Below are 20285 nucleotides of genomic sequence, written 5' to 3'. Positions count from 1 at the left end.
TTGCAGTGTAGTTACTTTACAGTGTTGTGTTAATTTCTGCTGCATAGCACAACATAGACATATATCCCCTCTCTTTTGGGCTGCCCTCCCTTTGAGGACACCACAGTGCTTTAGTAGAGTTCCCTGTGTTCTACAGTATGCTCCCATCAGTTGTCTGCTTTATACATAGTATCAATAGTGGGTATGTGTCAATCCCAATCTCCCAATTCATCCCATCCCACCCCTTCCCCCTTGGGAAAGATTCCTTTCAAAATATTACTACTAATTGACAAGGCACCTGGTCACCCAAGAGATCTGATAGAGATATACAATGAGATTAATGTTTTCATACCTGCTAACAAAATATTCATTCTGTGTCGCATGGATCCGGGAGTCATTTTGACTGTCAAGTCTTATTCTTTAACAAATACAGTTCATCAGGTTATAGTTTCTATAGATAGTGATTCCTCTAATGAATCTGGGAAATGTAAAATGGAAACCTCTAGAATGTACCATTCTAGATGCCACTAAAAGTGTTTGTGGTTCATGGGAAGAGGTTCAAAATATGAGCATTAAGAGGAGTCTGAAAGAAGCTGACTCCAGCCCTCATGGATGACTTTGAGTGGTTCAAGACTTCAGTAGTGGAAGTTACTGTAGATATGCTGGAATAGCAAGAGAACTAGACTTAGAAGTGGAGCCTGAAGATGTGACTGAATTGCTGCCATCTCATGATAAAACTTTAACAGATGAAAAGTTGCTTATGGATGAGCAAAAAAAGTGGTTTCTTGAAAAAGAATCTTCTCCTGGTGAAGATACTGTGAAGATTGTTGCAATGACAACAAAAGATTTAGAATATTACTTAAACTTAGTGGATAAAGCAGTGACAGGGTCTGAGAAAACTGACTCCAATTTCGAAAGAAGTTCTACTATGGGTAAAATGCTATCAAAGAACATTGTACGCTATAGAGAAATTGTTCATGAAAGGAAGAGTCAGTTGATGTAGCAAACTTCATTGTTGTCTTATTTTAAGAAATTGCCACAGCCACCTCAGCCTGGAGCAACAACCACCTTGGTCAGTCAGCAGTCATCAACATAGAAGCAAGATCATCCACTGGGGGAAAAAATATGACTCACTGAAGGCTCAGATGGTGGTTAGCATTTTTTAGCAATAAAGTATTTTTAAATTAAGACATGTACATTTTTTAGATATAATGCTATTGCACACTTCATAAATTACAGTTTGTTGTTGTTGTTTGGTCACCAAGTCGGGTCCAACCTTCTGCAACGCCATGGACTGCAGCATGCCAGGCTTCCCTGTCCCTCACCATGTCCTGGAGTTTGCCCAAATTCATGTCCATTGAATTGGTGATGCCATCCAACCGTCTCATCGTCTGTCGCCCTCTTCCCCTTGTGCCTTCAATCTTTCCCAGCATCAGAGTCTTTTCCAATGAGTCGGCTGTTTGCATCAGGTGGCATATCCACTGGGCAGCCGAAAAATTTATGTGACTCACTTTATTACAATATTTGCCTTATTGCTGTGGTCCAAAATTGAACCTGCAATATCTTCAGGGTATTTCTATAGTGAGATAACAGGATGGACTCCCAGTTGTGAATCTAGACATCTTTTAGGATTTTCCCAATTAATAGTTTGCATTCAGTGCTGGGCCTGGCCTTTACCACTAAGCACATGAACTAGCTGATGTGTTAGAGAAGCCAGGTTGATGAGTTTGAATGACTATATTAAATCCCTCCTCAGATCTCTAAGGATCTTTGGTTGCTTTGGGAAAATCTTTGACTTTGGCTCACAGTTCAGCTTTAGTCCAGGGAATTTAAGAAATTAAGGATTTAGGAGGGAGGAGATCGAGATGATAGAGTAGAAGACCAAGCTCACCTCCCACTATGAACACATCTAATACATCTACATGTGAAACCGTTCCCACTCAAAACAAACTGGATACTGGCAGAGAGAAAGATCACGTGGAGTCAGGTAGGAAGGGAAGAGAAGCGATTGGGTTGGGACTGGTGCCCCTAGGAAGGAACATAGAAGAGTTGGGGATCACACAGGTTAGGCGATTCTCCCTGGGGAGTAAGCAGTTTGGACCACATATTGGGCACCCCTGCCCTGGGGTCTGATACTGAGGAGATGACTCTCCATAACTGGTTTGAAAATCTGTGGGACTTACAGGAGGGCTGTAAGAAACCTAGATTCCATACACAGGCATGCTTACTCCTGGGGTCAAGTCAGAAGAAGCAGACTGAAACTGCCCAGGACCTGGCCCACTTCCCACATCGACTGCCCACTCCACCACTCTAGCTCCAGCGCAGCTCCACTAGGGTGAAGTCTGTCATAGCTGAGGAGAGTGTGCGACTGTGGGGAACAGAGACCACTGGGACCTGGAATTCATCTGAATGGAGTGAGCATGGCCATTTCTGGCACTTGCAAAGATGATGCATCAAAAGCGCACTGAAGCTCTAATTGATATACCAGGACCGCCCCAGTGCTTGCCCCTGGCCACCCCAGGTGTCCACTCTGACCTCTCTTGCTTCAACAGTATTCCCTTCTAGGATGAAAGTGTTGGGGAAGTACACACACTTAGAGGAAATAGAACCAATTTGAACTTGACCCTCAGGACTTCTGCCTTAGCACGCTGAACCTCTGGGAGTGCAAACTCCAGGAGACGGTGAAGGACAGGGAAGCCTGGCGTGCTGCAGTCCAAGGGGCTGAAAAGTTGGATATGACTGAGCAATGAATAGCAACAACCACCCTGGACCTGACCCCAACCCCAGTAGGGCAGTGTTGGCCGCTGAGCACAGCAGAGGCCCTGTCTCACACCTGGCTCTGGCTCTAGCCTTTCCACCTCCTGCCCCACTTCCCACCCCAGTGAGAGTTGCCAGCATACCCGAGGGGAAGATGTAACCTGTGCTGACTCCAGATCCAGCTGTCTCGCCAAAGCCACTGGGCACACACAGACTGATAGGGTTGCTCCCACACAAGGAAACCCCTTCAAGACTGGGACAGGTAGCTGGGTTTGTTTGTTTGTTTGTTTTTACCTAATTTGATAGAGACAGAGAAAGCTAAGCAAAACAAGAAGGCAGAGGAATTTGTTTCTAATGAAAGAACAAGACAAAAGTGTCTGAAAAATGACTAATAAAACAGAGATAAATAATTTACCAGATGAAGAGTTCAAAGCATTAATTATAAAAATGCTAACTGAACTAGGGAAGAGCAAAGACAAACACAGTGAGAATTTTAACAAGGAACTAGAAAATATAAAAAAGAACCAATCAGAGTTGAAGAACACAATAAGTGAAATGAAAAATACACTAGAAGGAATTAACAGCGTGAAGTGCTACCAAAAAAGATGTCATTTTCATCATAGGCATTGGAGTGCAAAAGTAGGAATTCAAGAGATACCTGGAATAACAGGCAGGTTTGGCCTTGAAGTACAAAATGAAGCAAGGCAAAGGCTAACAGAGTTTAGCCAAGAGAACCTCCTCTTCCAACAACACAAGCGATGACTCTACACATGGTCATCACCAGATGGCCAGTACCAAAATAAGACTGATGATATTCTTTGCAGCCAAAGATGGAGAAGCTCTCTACAGTCAGCAGAAGCAAGACTGGGAGCTGACTGTGGTTCAAATCATGAACTCCTTATTGCCAAATTCAGACTTAAATTGAAGAAAGTAGGGAAAACCACTAGATCATTCAGGTATGATCTAAATCAAGTCCCTTACAATTATAAAGTGGAAATGAGAAATAGATTCAAGGGATTAGCTCTGAAGAATTATGGATGGAGGTTCATGACTGTACAGGAGGCAATGATCAAGACCATCCCCAAGAAAAAGAAATACACAAGGCAAAATGGTTGTCTGAAGAAGCCTTACAAATAGCTGAGAGAAGAAGAGAAGCTAAAGACAAAGGAGAAGAGGAATTATATACCCATCTGAATGCAGAGTTCCAAAGAATAGCAAAGAGAGATAAGAAAGCCTCCCTAAGTGATCAATGCAAAGAAATAGAGGGAAACGATAGAATGGTAAAGACCAGAGATCTCTTCAAGAATATCAGAGATACCAAAGGAACATTTCATGCAAAGATGGGTACAATAAAGACAGAAACAATGTGGACCTAACAGAAGCAGAAGATATTAAGAAAAGGTGGCAAGAATACACAGAAGAACTGTACAAAAAAGATCTTAATGACCCAGATAACCATGATGGTGTGATTACTCACCTAGAGTCAGAGTCTGCGGCCAAGTGAGCCTCAGGAAGCATCACTACAAACAAAGCTAGTGGAGGTGATGGAATTCCAGTTGAGCTATTTCAAGTCCTAAAAGATGATGCTGTTAAAGTGCTTTGCTCAATATGGCAGCAAATTTGGAAAACTCAGCAGTGGCCACAGGCCTGGAAAAGGTCAGTTTTCATTCCAATCCCAAAGAAAAGCAATGCCAAAAAATGTTCAAGCTACTGCACAATTGCATTCATCTCACACACTAGCAAAATAATGCTCAAAATTCTCCAAGTGAAGCTTCAATAGTACGTGAACTGAGAACTTTCAAGCTGGATTTAGAAAAGTCAGAGGAACCAGATATCAAATTGCCAACATCTGTTGGATCATCAAAAGAGCAGGAGAGTTCAGAAAAACATCTACTTCTGCTTTATTGACTATGCCAAAGCCTTTGACTGTGTGGATCACAACAAACTGTGGAAAATTCTTTAAGAGATGGAAATACCAGACCACATTACCTGCCTCCTGAGAAACCTGTATGCAGGTTAAAAAGCAACAGCTAGAACTGGACATGAAACAATGGACTGGTTCCAAACTGGGAAAGGAGTATGTCAAGGCTGTATATTGTCACCCTGCTTATTTGACTTATATGCAGAGTACATCAAACACAACTGAGCCACTGAACTGAACTAAACTGAATTAAGCACTATGATCAACTGTGGACTGGCCAGTGGGCTTCTTTTTGTAAAGATGAAATACAGCCATGGGCCGAAAACAATGCAGGTGATTCCAGCCAGGAATATCTAGTCTGGAAAATTTTCAAAGGGCTATAGGTTGCGTAACCTAACATCCGCTTTATCAGGACAGTGTCTCCCAAGCTATTTAGGAAGGTCAGTTGAGAGAAGGTTTTTGTTTGTTTGTTTGCTTTTTAATTTATTTATTTATTTTAATTGGAGGCTAATTACTGTGGTGGTTTTCACCATACATCAACATGAATCAGCCATGGGTGTACAGATGTCCCCCATCCTGAATCCTCCACTCACCTCCCTCCCCACCTCATCCCTCTGCATTGTCCCATGAAGCTTTGCGTGCCCTGTTTCATGCATTGAACTTGCACTGGACATCTAGTTTACATATGGTAATTAGGAGAAGGTTTTCCAACCTGTTTCAGTTAGTAACTATAAGTAACAAACATGAAGTGTTTCTTTTCTTACTCATAAAAGTTCAAAGAGAAACATAGGACTAACACAGCAGCTCCAGTGAATTCAGGGTCCTAGGCTCTTTCAACCTGACCAATCTAGCAATCCTCCAAGTGGCTTCCATCTTAAAAGTTGCCCATGGTTCCAAGATGACTGCCGGAGCTCCAGATATCACATTCACATTCCAAGCAGAATGAATGGAAGGGTAAGGAGCAAAAAAGGTGTTCCTCCCAATTGAGTCGGACCCTCTAAAAGAAAATTTCCCAACATCTTATATATCATGACCACCCCTAGCTGTAAGGAGAATAGATACTGGCTGGGCAACTAGAACTCTCTCTATGCATATTTTCTGAGCAGGTTTTTATGCTGTTTAAAACCTGCTTTGGAAATGAATGCCTTCTAGAACTTTCATTTACCATGTTACACATATAAATACCATTTTATTTTTCTTCTCTAAACTCCTACTTTTCATGAGAACTCGCTTTTGCCAACCTCATTTTTTTTTTTTTTTGCCAACCTCATTTTTACGTCCATAGTGTGCTTGTCAGGCGTCTACCCCTGTCCTTGGGTAGCAGTTATTGCTCTTGCCCCATCTCGCATGGGAGTGCTGGGTGCAGCTAGGCTAATTGGTCAACGGGGCTTTTAGATGTCACAGTGATGCTCTCTTTGATCTTCATTTGAGGGTTACCAACTCCCTCACTCCGTGGAAGGTGCATGCTAAGTTGTTTTAGTCATGTCTGACTCCTTGCGACCCTATGGACCATAGCCCACCAGGCTCCTCTGTCCATGGAATTCTGCAGGCAAGAATACTGGAGTGGGCTGCCATGCCCTCCTCCAGGGGATCTTCATGACCCAGGGATCCAATCCACGTCTCTTACATCTCCTGCATCAGCAGGTGTGTTCTTTACCATTCGTGCCACGTGGGAAGCCCCCTTGGAGGGTAGACACTCCCCATAGATAGCTCACCAGTCTGAAAAGCTCTGTTATACTTTGTCTCAGAGACAGAGAGCTGAGATCAGTGCCTCCAGAGGTCATTTCCAAGTCTCCAAGCCCGCCCTGGTGCCCCCCGGCCCGTGATGAGGCTGGGCTCCCACGATCTCTTGCAGTTATTCCCTACTACGTGTCAGTCACCACGGGGAAGCACAGGGACGCAGCCACCGAGAGCCGGGCCTACGTCATCCTCATTGGGCAGGAGGACGAGCGCAGTAACCGCATCTGGCTGGACTGTCCCCGGGGGAAGAAGGGCTTCAGCTGCGGCTCCGTGGAGGAGTTCTATGTTGCCGGCTTGGATGTGGGCATCATCAAGAAAATAGAGGTGCTGGGCTCTAGGGCCTCAGGGCGGTGGCCCCCAGGGAAGGAAGGAGCTGACCTGTACTCGGGTGGGAGGCTGAGTGGGCCTGACCTGAGCCCCGCTCAGAACACGTAGCATAGGAAGAGCTCCTGGCCTCTGTCATCAACTGGCTGGGTGACCTTGGATGCCTCACCTGCCCCTTCAGGTCCTTTCTCCACCCACCCAGAGGGGATGTCTATGTATTAGTTTTTTTTTAAATTGCTCTGTAACAAGTCACTACAAACTTAGTAAGCTAAGGCCACACAAATGTATGGCCAGGAGTCCAGGCCTGGGTTAGCTGTGTCTTCTTCTGAAGGTCTTACTGGGTTGAAGTCAAAGTTGCTGCCAGGGCTGTGGTCTCGTCTGAGACTTGGGGTCCTGTCCTAAGCTCAGTGGTTGTGGGAGGAAGTCAGTTCCCTTGTGGTCGTAGGACCAAGGCCAGGGGCTGCCTGCCTTCTCTGCCCTGTGGCCCACTCCAAGGCTGGGCAGCGTGTTTCCTCAAAGCCATTCAGAGAGGATCTCTTCTGTTTCAAATCTCTGTGACATCTTCCATCTCTGATGTCTACACCCGCTTTTGAAGGGCTTGCCTAATTAGGTCAGGCCCACCTAGAATAATCTTTTGATGAGCTCAGAGTCATCTGATAAGAGACCTTCATTGCATCTACAAAATCTTCCACCTTCCCTCCTTCACAGGAGGGACTTGGATCAGTGAGTGCAGGGCACGCTGGAAGGCAGCACTGAAGATGGGGATGGGTGGGGGGTGGCTAACAAATGGGAGAGGGGATGCTGAGCAGGGAGGGCTTCTTGGGTCAGTGGTGCCCCATCCTCACAGCGCCGGTGTGTCCCCTCCTAGCTGGGCCATGACGGGGCCTCTCCCGAGAGCTGCTGGCTGGTGGAGGAGCTGTGCTTGGCCGTGCCCACCCAGGGGACCAAATACATACTGCGCTGCAATTGCTGGCTCGCCAAGGACCGAGGCGATGGCGTCACCTCCCGTGTCTTCGACCTCCTGGATGCCATGGTGGTGAACATTGGGGTGAAGGTATAAAGGGCACCTGGGTGTGGGGATGGTGGGGCATGGCAAAGGGAGTGCTGGGTGAAGGACGCGAGCACAGGGGAGACAGAAGTGAGAGAAGGAGCAGACCCATCCCTGGGGCATTGGCCGGGGCTGCAGCCCTTTGTACCAGCCAGACCCACTTTGGTGGGAGCCAGGAGACGCAAGTGTCTTCTTGTCTGCAGCTGTGTGACCTTGGGCAGGTCATCTGGCCTCTCTGGGCCTTGGTCTTCTCACGTGTGTGTGTTTATTAGGTGCTTAGTTGTGTCTGACTCTTTGCAACCCCATAGACTGTAGCCCACCAGACCCCTCTGCCCATGGGCTTCTCCAGGCAAGAGTACTGGAGTGGGTTGCCATTTCCTTCTCCAAAAGGACCTATAGAAAGAAAGAAAGTGAAGTCGCTCAGTCGTGTCCGACTCTTTGTGACCCCATGGACTGCAGCCTACCAGGCTCCCGCATGCATGGAATTTTCCAGGCAAGAGTACTGGAGTGGTTTGCCATTTCCTTCTCCAGGTCTTCTCACATAGCACATGGAAATAATGCTTCCTCTCCTCTCCCATGTAAGGTATTGATGAGAACTAATGAGACCATGAACAGGCCGTGGAAAGCATGCTCTACGTAGATGTATGGAGTCATTTTCTCCAAAGGATGTTCCGTTGACACCAGTAGGCCAGTGATGGGGACAGATGGCATTTGGGGTGCTGTGAGCCCCTGGGTCTCAGTGCGGGGAGTGCTGTCTGCCCAAGACCCCCCTTAAGTGGAAAAGGCTGGAAGGCAGGTGCTCCGAGTGCCTGTCCCGGGTCCACCTCTACCTGGCCAAATGACCTGGGCTGAGTTGTATGAAGTTACAAGTTGGTGCCAGGCAGGAAGCAGAGTGCCTGGGTGCTGGACCCTAGGACATATGGTCAGCTGATGGCCCAGAGGCTTCTGTGTCACGTGACCTTGCAGACTTCTCTTTCTCTGAAAAACTGTGGGGGTCAACAGAAGGTCCCAGCCCTCATCTCTGTTGCTGAATCCAAATCAGTGGGCTACTAGATTTAGGTCGGAAGCTGTCGCACAAAGGTAAGAAGACATTGCCCTGGACCTGAGCGTGCAGTGCCTGTATTGTATGTGGAAACAAGGAAGGACTGAGTTTTCAGCTCTAAACTCTATTTGGGTAGGAGTGTGGATGCCTGCCCCTCTCCTTCCTGCTGGAGAGCCGAACTTCCTGCAGCACAGACACCCCCTCCCTTGCTCAGCCATCTGCGTCTATGGCAGACGGTCAGTGGGGGAGAGCACAGAGTTCTTCCGGGGACCTCTGTCCTGACCCAGTTCCCGGCATGCATGTGGGCGTGTGTGTGTGTGTGTGTGCGCGCGCGCGCATGTGTGCCACCCCCAGTGCACATTCACACCCCGTCTCGGTACAGCTCACCTCCCTCTGGGCTCTTTAGTCTGTGGAAATCCAAACCCTCACACCCCAGTTATTCATGTTACAAAAGAACACAGGTTTGTCACTTCACAAAGAACCCGAGGGCTCTTTGGACTGGCCACCTCCCCAGGACATCTGATATCAGACCGGAATTACAAAAGCCTGTTTCTGTGTCTCTTTCTGGAAACACATCTATGGCATAAAAAGAGATAGGTCTGTGTAAAGAAGAGAAAAAAGATGGACCCAGAGAAGACAGGAGTCTGGTGAGCCCAGTCTTAAGGGGCCAGTCTCCACAGGGCCACAAGCGCTTGCTTTGATCGTTTTGTTTCTGAGTCTGCTGGGTAAGAGCCGAGCAGTCAGGCTTCTGCTTTCATTCCCGTAGCTCTGTGCCCACCACACACGCCCTTGTTCCGTGGTCTAAGAGGATTTTCCTGGGAAAGCAAAGTGTAGTTCAGTTATTCCCCTGGCAAACATGTCCTCCTGGCCAGGCCCAAAATACTGCTTCTAACCTTGCAATGTGGTGGTGAAGGTTCTCAGTGCTGCCTGAAAAGGACAACGTCAGGGGTGTGATCACTGACATGAATAACTTGGGTTCTGAATCTGAAGGCAACTGGTGGTGGGAATCCGGCATCTGCGACAGTGATATTGCGGTGATATTGGGAGCCCCTGGGGAAAGGAGGGGCTGGCTATGGGTACACGCAAGGAGATGGTCAGCATGGCGTGTCCTTGGCCGTGGGTGCAGGCCTCTCCTGAACCTTTGAGACCTCACTGGGCACACTGCAAGAGGCTGTGGCGTAAGAGGCCAGGGGCCAGAGGACACTCCAGGTCAGGCTTGAAGATGGCCTCTCTTGCCCTGAGGCCACCCCTCAAAGAAAGAACCGAGCCAGGGGCCTCGGGGAAGGCACCATGCTGAAGGGAGCGAGCTGTTCTCGCCTCCTCTGGCAGAGACAAAGAGAACACACCCTCTTTGGAGCAAACCTCAGGCCAAAGGGCAAAACTCCAGTCTAAAGTGAAAAGCATCTACCGTAGGTGGCTGGCCCACCTCACAAGCAAAAGGAGGCAGAGGTCCCTCAACCATCAGCCCCAACACAGTCCCCATCACCGATGTGCAGGGTGTGAGCTGGCTGCAACACATAGGAGGGACAGTCCCCCAGAACTGCTGCAGCCCCTTGATGCCAGGTCCAGAGTGGGCACCAAGGCGAGGTGTCCGTAGCTCTCACAGCTCTGCATCATGCGTATCTCTGTTTACGGAGCGGAGGCAGAGGCTGGAGAGGGTGGGACATCTGCCCAGGTTCCCCAGCTAGCAGGGGATGGCCCTGGGGTTCCAGTGGCGCCCTGCATGGCCCCAAAAGCCACTGTCCAGCCAACACACGCTGCTGGCATGAACATACTTAGGTCAGGCTTCTACGAACAAGGAGATCGGTTAATGCTGGGGCGATCGGTCACGTTCCTACTCCACACATGTTCTCTCTCAGAAACTGAACTCCTCTCCAGCCCTGAGCTGGGCACAGCTGGGGACAGGGACAGTGACACGGCCTGGCTCTTGCTTTCCAGACACGGTTGGTTAGAGGGAGGGATCTTTTCAGAGCTGTGGAGCTTGGAGGACGTGTTCTTTTCCCGCGGTGAGAATGAAGTATAATAAATTTCCGGGGGTGGTGGTTGAGGCCAAAGCCCAGGATTTGCATCCCTCTCGTGACAGGTACTCTACGAAATGACGGTGTGGACAGGGGACGTGGTGGGCGGTGGCACCGACTCCAACATCTTTATGACCCTCTATGGCATCAACGGCAGCACAGAGGAAGTGCAGCTGGACAAGAAGAAGGCCAGGTATCTGGACGTGGCCTGTGCCCCTTGCCCCTTTGCCCCTCCACACACCCAATCCTTCACCCTCCAGCCCCATCCTGCCTTCAACCAGACTATCCTCTGATTCTCCCCTCATCCGCTGGAGACTTCCAGCCTCCACTCTTCTGTGTGATTCCTCCCTCCTAGAATGCCTTTCATCTACTTTCTCTGTTGCAAGATCGTTCTATTCCAAAGGCTAGTGCAAATCTACCTTCTCCAGGAAGCCCTCCTTGATCACCTCAGCTCATAGCGCTCTTTCCTTCCCTCCTTCTGTCACTGTAAAATGTTTATTGTAAGGTCTGGAGGTTTGTGGATAGCACTGTGTCATGGTGAATCTCCTGCTTTCATTCTTTTTACTGTAGTAATGTAACCTGTTCACATTAGGGGGAGCTGGCTGAAGGGAACACAGAAACCTACTCTATTTTTGTAACTTGCCTACAAGTTCAAAATGATTGCATAAAAGTGAAAAAAAATTCAAATATTAAAAAACAATTGAACACCCATATCAGGCACTGTCTCAGACACTGGAGAGACAGTACAACCAGGAAGAAAAGATGCTCAAACTCGTGAAGTTTAACACCTGAGGAGACCACAACAACATGGACCCTGATATGGGCTTATTTAGTGTTGGACGTTTTTCTAAGCCCCTTGAATGTATTGACACACTTAGTCCTACCTACAACTTTATGAGGACTGTTATTATCATCCCCATTTTACAGATGAGAAAACTGAGACACAGCAGAGTCAAGTCATGCTGTTCAAGATCCCATAGCCTGTAAGCTTTGGCCCTGGGCAGTGCACTCAGGTGGCCCCAGTCTTAAGCCTTAGGTTCTACTTCCTCTTAAGATAGTTATTAGTAATGACAGTACTGGTGGACCTCTTATAGTGCTTCCTGTCTGCGCCTTTCATTAAATCCCCAACTTAGTCCTAGGTTTTTTTGGTTTTCTGTGTTCAGCCATTGTCCCGCAAACCATCCCTGACCCCTGATATCTTAAGCCTCAGAGGGCAGAGACCCAGAACCCAAGCGTAAGGCTTGTACAACCCACCCACAGCCACTCACCTCTGAACCCACATTGCTGCCTCCCATAGATCTTGCCCAGCTTCTTAGCAATGTCTAACACCCTTCCATTAAAGCTGGAGGGCAGGATCCTTTCTGAGCTCTCCCAGCTCCTGCCTCTGGCCTTGCATGTGTCGGCCACTCAATAAGTACGTCTGGAGGGTGGCGGAGGTAGGGATGGGAGGGATGGTGCTTGGGGAGATGAAGTTGCTGAAGCTCTTGGGGGCCAGCTAGAGGCTTCTTCTCATGGACAGAGCAGTCCGTGAGAGTGGGAACTCTGCTTATCTTATGCCGCTTGTGTCTGGGGGAATCCGATGAGAAGAGTTTTGGTGTCTCTTCTCTTAACACTCGTATGCTCTTATTATGCAACTCCTGTTTCCTCCTGGAATTCTCTCCTGAGCAGGTCTCCCCTGATAGTGATTGTAATAATGGTTAACATTCAGTGAGCACCTACTCCCTGCCAGACTCCATTGTAAGTGCTCTCTGTCTCTATCTCTCTCTATACAGAGACAGAGCGAGTTAATATATACATATAATGATATTTATATTAACTATAATAATAATGCAATTATATGTATTAACTCACAACAAATAAAGTGCCTGAGGCATAGAAAGGTGAAGTAACTAACGCCCCAAGATCACTCAGGTAGTCAGCAGGGAAGCTGGGATTTGAACTCATGTAATTGTGAAAATAAAATGGAGGTCAAATGAGAACAGAGGCTGTATCTTTCCAGCTTGCTACAGCAAGAGTGTGAGCACCATCACTTGGTTTGGCAGAGGCCCAAGGCTCTCAGGAGCCTGGAAAAGCTTTAGAGTGCAGCATTATTGGAGGCCTGGGAGAACTGGAGGAGAGCTAACTAGAATCGAGGCAGCTCATGTGATTGGATTCAGTTCAGTCACTCAGTCGTGTCCGATTCTTTGCGACCCCATGGACTGCAGCACTGCAGGTTTCCCTGTCCATCACCAGCTCCTGGAGTTTACTCAAACTCATGTCCATCGGGTCACTGATGTCATCCAACCATCTCATCCTCTGTCTCCTCATCCCCCTCCTCATCCCCTTCTCCTCTCGCCCTCAATCTTTCCAGCATCAGGACCTTTTCCGATGAATCAGTTCTTCACATCAGGTGGCCAAAGTATTGGAGTTTCAGCTTCAGCATCAGTCCTTCCAATGAATATTCAGGACTGATTTCGTTGAGAATTGACTGGTTGGATCTCCTTGCAGTCCAAGGAACTATCAAGAGTCTTCTCCAACACCACAATTTGAAAGCATCAATTTTTTGGTGCTCAGCTTTCTTTATAGTCCAATTCTCACATCCATACATGACTACTGGAAAAACCATAGCTTTGACTAGACGGACCTTTGTTGATAAAGTAATGTCTCTGCTTTTTAGTATGCTGTCTAGGTTGGTCATAGCTTTTCTTCCAAGGAGCAAGTGTCTTTTAATTTCATGGCTGCAGTCACCATCTGCAGTGATTTTGGAGCCCAAAAAGTCTCTTACTATTTCCATTGTTTCCCCATTTATTTGCCATGAAGTGATGGGACCGGATGCCATGCTCATAGTTTTCTGAATGTTGAGTGATTGGATAGGGGAGTGTCTTTGGATTTCTCTAGTTGGTCTTGAGTCGGGAGTGGGGGAAAATCAGGAAGGCAGATTTGACTGAGTCCTGAGCGTCGTGGGCCCACTGCTGGCAAGGCTGCAGTCTGGCGGCCTGGGGTGGCTGCTGCAGAGCCAGTGGGCAGGGCTCTGTTATCCTCTCGGGTCTGTCTGTGGTCAGCCTCCTCACTCTCTCACAGTCTTCACCTCTGTGCTTTGACCTAATCTCCAACCCAGCCCCAAATCCTTGGAATTTCTCGGGTTAATTATCCCACGCCGACATTCCACCTTCCTTTAGAGATGTACATAATTGCTGGTGGGAGAGATAGACACTTCTTTTCTGGTAGTATCTAAACTCCAAAAATGTTTCTGAAAGTCACACCATTCTATAAATGCTTTGAGGCACCTTGTGAAAGAATTTTGTTTTTCTGAATTAAGATTTATTCTGTGAGAAGAGCCATCATTTCTTAAATACACTGGTTTGCAAGCTCAAGTCTCTTACCCAAAATATAGCCTGCTTTATTTCATTTGCAAGTGGCCCAGTGTTTGGCCTGTGTCTTGGAATCCTTGTTACAGATGTCAGCCTCTCAACCTGGGGACTCGGACAGGGAGACCGTCTGGGTTTGTGTCATTCTCTCGGCTTAGTGCTGTGCAAAGAGGTCCTCCCAAGAAATGGCACATGGCCAGAGTGGAGGTGGGAATGGGTGTGTGTCACACAGAAGGCATTGGGTGGGTTTGCCTGCTGCAGCGCCCCTGTTGTAAAATACTGCACCCCAGAGGTTAAACTTGATAGCCATTCCCTCAACCCCTCTCCCCAGTTGAAGTCCCCAACTTGTCATCTTGCCAGTTTGGGGGAAACTGTTCACAACTAATTCACTTTGAGATGGTGGTGAATTGATGTGGCATTCAAAGAAAGAAAAAAAAAAGATACCCTCAAAAGGAAATGCTTAAACCTAAGGAATATGTCTCTAACAGTGGAATTTGAGGCAATCTCTAATGGAGATAGGGATTACTTTTAGGCAAAGAGATGTTTTTCTCTAGAGGAAATTAAGTGCCTGTAAGGAATCACCCCGAGGCCCAGTGGAAACCCCATGAACTAGGAAATTTTTTGGTCTGGAAGCAAACCAGATTCTCAGAGCTCTGTTGGGTTTGCCCTTCAGAATGGCCCCTGGCTTCCACTACCTACAAATCCTCCCAGCTTCTTGGCAATGTCTAAAACTCTTCCATTAAAAACTTGCCCTTGCAGCCTAAGGCTTTGGGCCTGGTTAGCCTCAGGCTGTCCTCCGTCACGGAGACCACTGAGTGAGTGGCTGCTGGGCCCTTTCCCAAGGACATTCTTTGATGGGTGGAGAACAGAAGGAAAGCAGAACAGGGAGGGAGGGAGAGGCAGCGAGAGCTGCTGAGCTCCTTGGGGTGGGAGAGCAGGGCACAGCCTGGGCCACTTCAGCAGCCCGTCCTTCTGAGCCAGAGGCAAGGGCACGTGGCTCAGGGGTGGGCCACTTGTCCAGCAGTGGCCCCTCAACGTGGGAGCCCTCCCGCATGTCAATGGCGTTGTCTTGAGAGGGTGTGGGGAAGCAGGAAAGAGCTGGCTGGTGAGTCGTAGAGGGATGAAGTTCCCTTGAGGGGGGTTCCCTTTAGGATGTGGGCCTTTTACTCTGAGGAGACAGGGTCTACCGGGTGTAATCAGGATTTAGCCTGCAATGAAGGATTAGGGGGAAAGTATAACCCAGGCTTCAGTTTTCTAAAAGAAAAAGTTTATTTCTCTCCCCCTTTTCCTTACACCTGCTCAACCATAAAATCTCCATAAAGGGGAGATTGTTGGTTAAATTCAAATGGTGACAATTAAAGAAAAAGACGAAGTGAAGAATTCTAACGTTCCTTTGGTCTCCAACATTACACACCAGCAAGAGTAAGGAATGAATGAGTTGAAAGATTATTTGACAGAACCTCCACTTTGTGAGATGAGCTTGAGGGGAGTTTCTGAGAACTGCCTTCTAGTTTCCACATGACCGGGAGACAGATAATTTGAACTAGAGCAGGAGGAATTTAGGCCAGACTTCTGGGAGAGTGTTTTTACTTCTAATAGCCACAAAGTACACAAAGCAAGTTATCAGAAGGGATTAGGCCTCTGTTCCACTGCCTTGAAGACAAGGAGTAGTTAGTTTTCAGTTTGTAGCATTTGCAGTTCTAGCTCCCACTGGCTGTGGCCTCTGTTTTTAAAAAATATGTTTTGCTCAAGGAAGCATAAAATTGCCATGCAGCATCATATCTTCAGTGATACCTGTGTTACCCCCAGGGGCTTATCAGTAGCAGCATCTGGAATCAGTGAGCAGCCAAGCAGTGTCAGCACTGAAGGTCGCATTATGCATGCAGCGCTGTGAGAAGAGCAGTAGAAATAAAGATAGAGCATCTCTGAGATGATGCGGTCATTTTCGGGAGAAAAGCAGTAATAGCAGCAAAAGCAATGTCACCTGCTGTTTTACAGTTATTAGTAGTGTTATCCAACCAAGGGCCAATGCATTCAATTGTGCATATCACTTCAGTTCAGTTCAGTCGCTCAGTCGCATCCAACTCTTTGCAACCCCATGGACTGCAGCATGCCAGGCTTCCCTGTCCGTCACCAACTCCCAGAGCTTGCTCAAACTCATGTCGATCAAGTCAGTGATGCCATCCAACCATCTCATCCTCTGTTATCCCCTTCTTCTCCTGCCCTCAATCTTTCCCAGCATCAGGATCTTTTCCGATGAGTCAGTTCTTCGCATCAGGTGGCCAAAGTACTGGAGTTTCAGCTTCAGCATCAGTCCTTCCAATGAATATTCAGGACTGATTTCCTTTAGGATGGACTGGTTGGATCTCCTTGCAGTCCAAGGGACTCTCAAGAGTCTTCTTCAACACCACAGTTCAAAAGCATCAATTTTTTGGTGCTCAGCTTTCTTTATTGTCCAAATCTCACATCCATACATGACCACTGGAAAAACCATAGCTTTGACCAGACAGATGTTTGTTGGCAAACTAATGTCTCTGCTTTTTAGTATGCTGTCTAGGTTGGTCATAGCTTTTCTTCCAAGGAGCAAGCATCTTATAATTTCATGGCTGCAGTCACCATCTGCAGTGATTTTGGAGTCCAAAAATTCTCTTACTGTTTCCATCATTTCCCCATCTATTTGCCGTGAAGTGATGGGATGCCATGAAGTGAAGATGCCATGATTTTCATTTTTTGAATGTTGAGTTTTAAGCCAACTTTTTCATTCTCCTCTTTCACTTTCATCAAGAGGCTCTTTAGTTCTTCTTCACTTTCTGAAAGGCGGTGTCATCTGTGTATCTGAAGTTATTGATATTTCTCCCAGCAATCTTGATTCCAGCTTGTGCCTCCTCCAGCACTGTGCATATTGTATACAAAAAGAAAAATGTGAATGGTTCTGCCTAGAGTTGTGCAGTGCACAGCCTGCCCCACCATTCATGGCAGCCACGTCACTCATAGAGTCACATTGCAAGCTTTGCAAGTGTGGAATTCTTTTCACATTTTAAATTGATTTCACATCCGTTTGGTCCTCGTAACAGTTTTATGAGATTGCAGGGACAGTGTTATTTTCCCCAGACTACAAATGAGGAGACCTAGTCCCAGAGAGGAACTGGGACTGTTCTACCTCATTAACACTATGAGATTAGGACCCAGAACTGGTAGCTCTTGATTCAGGGCCATTTCTACCAGCAATTCACTCAACCCAGCCTTTCGAGGACACCTCTGGGTGCAAGAGACAGGCTACTGGGGAGTCACTGGGAGCTGAGAGGCCTCTTCTCTCCTTACCCCAAATCTGTCCTTACCATGGCCTCCCCCCCTCACCATGGCCAGCCTCCCTCCTTCGTGCCCCTCCTCTCCACCCCCAGATTTGAGCGGGAGCAGAATGACACCTTCATCATGGAGATCCTGGACATTGCCCCATTCACCAAGATGAGGATCCGAATTGATGGCCTGGGCAGCCGGCCCGAGTGGTTCCTAGAGAGGGTAACACGGCTGGACCTTCACCCTCCCTTCCTCCCACTGCCCACCCCTACTTCCTCTCCTTTGGGTTGTCAGTGGGGCTTGTTAACATGCAAATGTCACCTTAGAAGGTTGTTACCTGAGTCTGCCCCAGATAATATGCCCCTAGGTGTGAATTAATCAGGGAACGTAGTTTTATTTATTTGTATCCAGTCAAAACTGAATGAACTGCCAGGGAATACAGCCTGCCTGGTCAGTGTAATGTGGACAGAGACCGATGTGAGCTTCCTGGAGGGAGCGAGCTGGGAGGAGTGAGAGGAGGAGCAGCAGGACCTGGGAGCGAGGTTCCCACGGTGGGAACCTGAGGCAGACGGCGGGTTCCCCCATGGTCTCAGTGAGCGGGCTGCCTCTTCTTCTCTGAGCCGCCCTCTCATCCCTTATCCATCAAAGGCCATCTGTCCCAAGTCCCCTGAGGCTCTGCTCCCCTGTTCAGTCTTTAGCAGACTTTACTTGAGCCAATAATACAGTGTTCCCTCCAAGGACAATCTGGCGACCTTGGGTCCACAATGCTGGGGGAGTCTGTGGCTGAACTCGGGTCCACAGTGCTGGGGGAGTCAGTGGCTGAAGGTGGTTTGGTTGGTCTATTTTTATGTCGTTAACTCAGCAGACATTCCTGGTGCACAGTGATAGGCCCTCCTTGGAAACATATTTACATGAATTGCCCACTTCCAGCTTGCCAAGTAAAGCAAGTCACGGCAGGAGCTTCAGACTCTGTGCCAGGCCCGAGGGGTAGGGTCTTGTCCTGGAGAGGACCCTTTCCTCGTGTCTCGAGTCTAAGTCAGAAGTTGTCTCAGGCCTGGGATAGTGGGTTCCAGGGTCCAGACGAGGGGGCCGCCTTAGTGGGCAGGCGGTCGGTGGAGGTGAGGGAGGTGTTCACACCCTGGCCACTCCCCCACACCCAGATCCTCCTGAAGAACATGAACACGGGAGACCTGACCATGTTCTACTATGGAGACTGGCTGTCCCAGCGGAAGGGCAAGAAGACGCTGGTGTGCGAGATGTGTGCCGTCATCGATGGGGAGGAGATGATGGAGTGGACGTCCTACACCGTCTCAGTGAAGACCAGTGACGTCCTGGGTGAGTCGGGGGTGGGGCACTCCCTTCTGTGTTCACTGCCCACTCACCCTGCCCTTCTCAGATTCTGTCTCAGGTCCTGAGCTCGGGTCAAGGCATTTTTCTTTGGTTAGCCTTTCAAAAGTAAGGCCAACTCATTTCTGCAGTGTCACCTTCTACAAAGTATCCCTCCCCGTGACTGATGTGGCTCTGTCCTTTCTACATCAGGAAAATGGGAGAAAACTGCAGGCGTTTGGCTCAGAGGCCGTCAGTCCTCTGCTGCCTCCTGAAACCCCTCACCCAGGTGCTGCCCAGCATGGTGCCCTTGGGCCCCCTCCCACGTCCCTGTGCTTGGCCACCATCTTCTGTGCCGGCTTTGGCCTGGGGTCTTAGGATACGATAAGTCCCTGAGCCCACGTGTGAGTGACATTCGAGTGAGCAGTGACAGCGAGGCTGTGACAGAGGCTGGCACCTTCCCTAGCCGGAGATCAGGGGCAAAAACCAGGGAGGGCTTCCCAGAGGTGGTGCCAAAGTGCAGCCAGAAAGACAAACAGAAGCCAGTGAGGCAGATGGGACACCAGAGGAAGGGCCTTCCAAGCAAAAGCACCAAGGCATGCAGAGGCCTGCAGCTGCCTCCCTCTCCTCAACCAGTTCTGTCCCCTGGGAGCTGGTGCAAGGACCCTGCAAACTCACTCACACTACCTGTAAGTGGTAGTGATGGATCCTTGGTTGGTGTTGCTAGCTCACACTTTCAACAGGGAAGCTCTCCCAGCACAGTGATAGGCATCTCTTGCAAATGAAGCCAAAGAAATGAAGCTTTCCTAAATTGGCAGCTCAGGCATACATGTTGGGTCAAAACAGCTGGCAAGGCACCAGATTTGTGGTACTTCCTTTCTTCCTAAGAAAGAAGACTTTGCCCTCTTTGCTCAAAGTTCCAAGTGTTCACTCATTTTCAAGTCCCTCATCCCTTCATGATATGCTCTCAGAAAGTAATAAGCTCATTGATAACCACGGGGTATGTATCAGAAAAGTTTCAAGGGGTCACATCTCCCAGAAGCCTTTTCTTTCCAACTGGGTCACTGCTTTTCTTTGGCTTAACCAGAGAATGTGTAGCTCTAGCATAGAATGTCAACCAGAGGCAGATGTGGGAACAAGGAACTTTCACATTGTACAGGAAGGAGTTTATTTCTAAACTGTAAAGCCAGTCTACATGGCATGCCTTTAAGGATGGGTATATTTCTGCAGAATACATGAGTTCTTGTACCAAACCATCCACGCTTGCTAACCAGGACCGCAGTTAACCCAACAGCATTTACAAGGCTCAAATGTAAGACAAAGGATAGAGTTGTAGACCTGGAGCCCCAGGACACTAACCAGCCCTTTCTGACCTGATCCCTGGCCTTGATGACTCTGAACTTGCCCACGTGCACCCCTGGCTCCTCCCAGGATCCCAAGAGTGAGACCAGAGCAAGAGGGCTGTGAGTCAGAGAGGCCAGAGCCC

The 20285-nt window shown here is 48.3% G+C and overlaps 1 protein-coding gene across 4 annotated transcripts in view; it reads left to right on the top strand.

Annotated features, from left to right (window-relative positions):
- The window catches only part of LOXHD1 (lipoxygenase homology PLAT domains 1), a 193689-nt gene that overhangs the window by 143717 nt on the left and 29687 nt on the right, over nucleotides 1-20285 (top strand). For 2 of the 4 annotated variants that reach the window (XM_043889513.1, XM_043889515.1), the window contains 5 exons: nucleotides 6513-6721; nucleotides 7590-7775; nucleotides 10895-11022; nucleotides 17578-17695; nucleotides 18634-18808. In XM_043889513.1, coding sequence (XP_043745448.1) covers nucleotides 6513-6721; nucleotides 7590-7775; nucleotides 10895-11022; nucleotides 17578-17695; nucleotides 18634-18808 — 816 coding nt within the window. The remainder of the gene's footprint in view (nucleotides 1-6512; nucleotides 6722-7589; nucleotides 7776-10894; nucleotides 11023-17577; nucleotides 17696-18633; nucleotides 18809-20285) is intronic. The other 2 variants (XM_043889514.1, XM_043889516.1) reach the window with 2 other exon arrangements.

This window comes from Cervus elaphus, chromosome 27 (genome assembly GCF_910594005.1).
Source record: "Cervus elaphus chromosome 27, mCerEla1.1, whole genome shotgun sequence".
Classification (NCBI taxonomy): Eukaryota; Metazoa; Chordata; class Mammalia; order Artiodactyla; family Cervidae; genus Cervus; species Cervus elaphus.
This window is presented reverse-complemented; position numbering and strand designations above follow the sequence as displayed.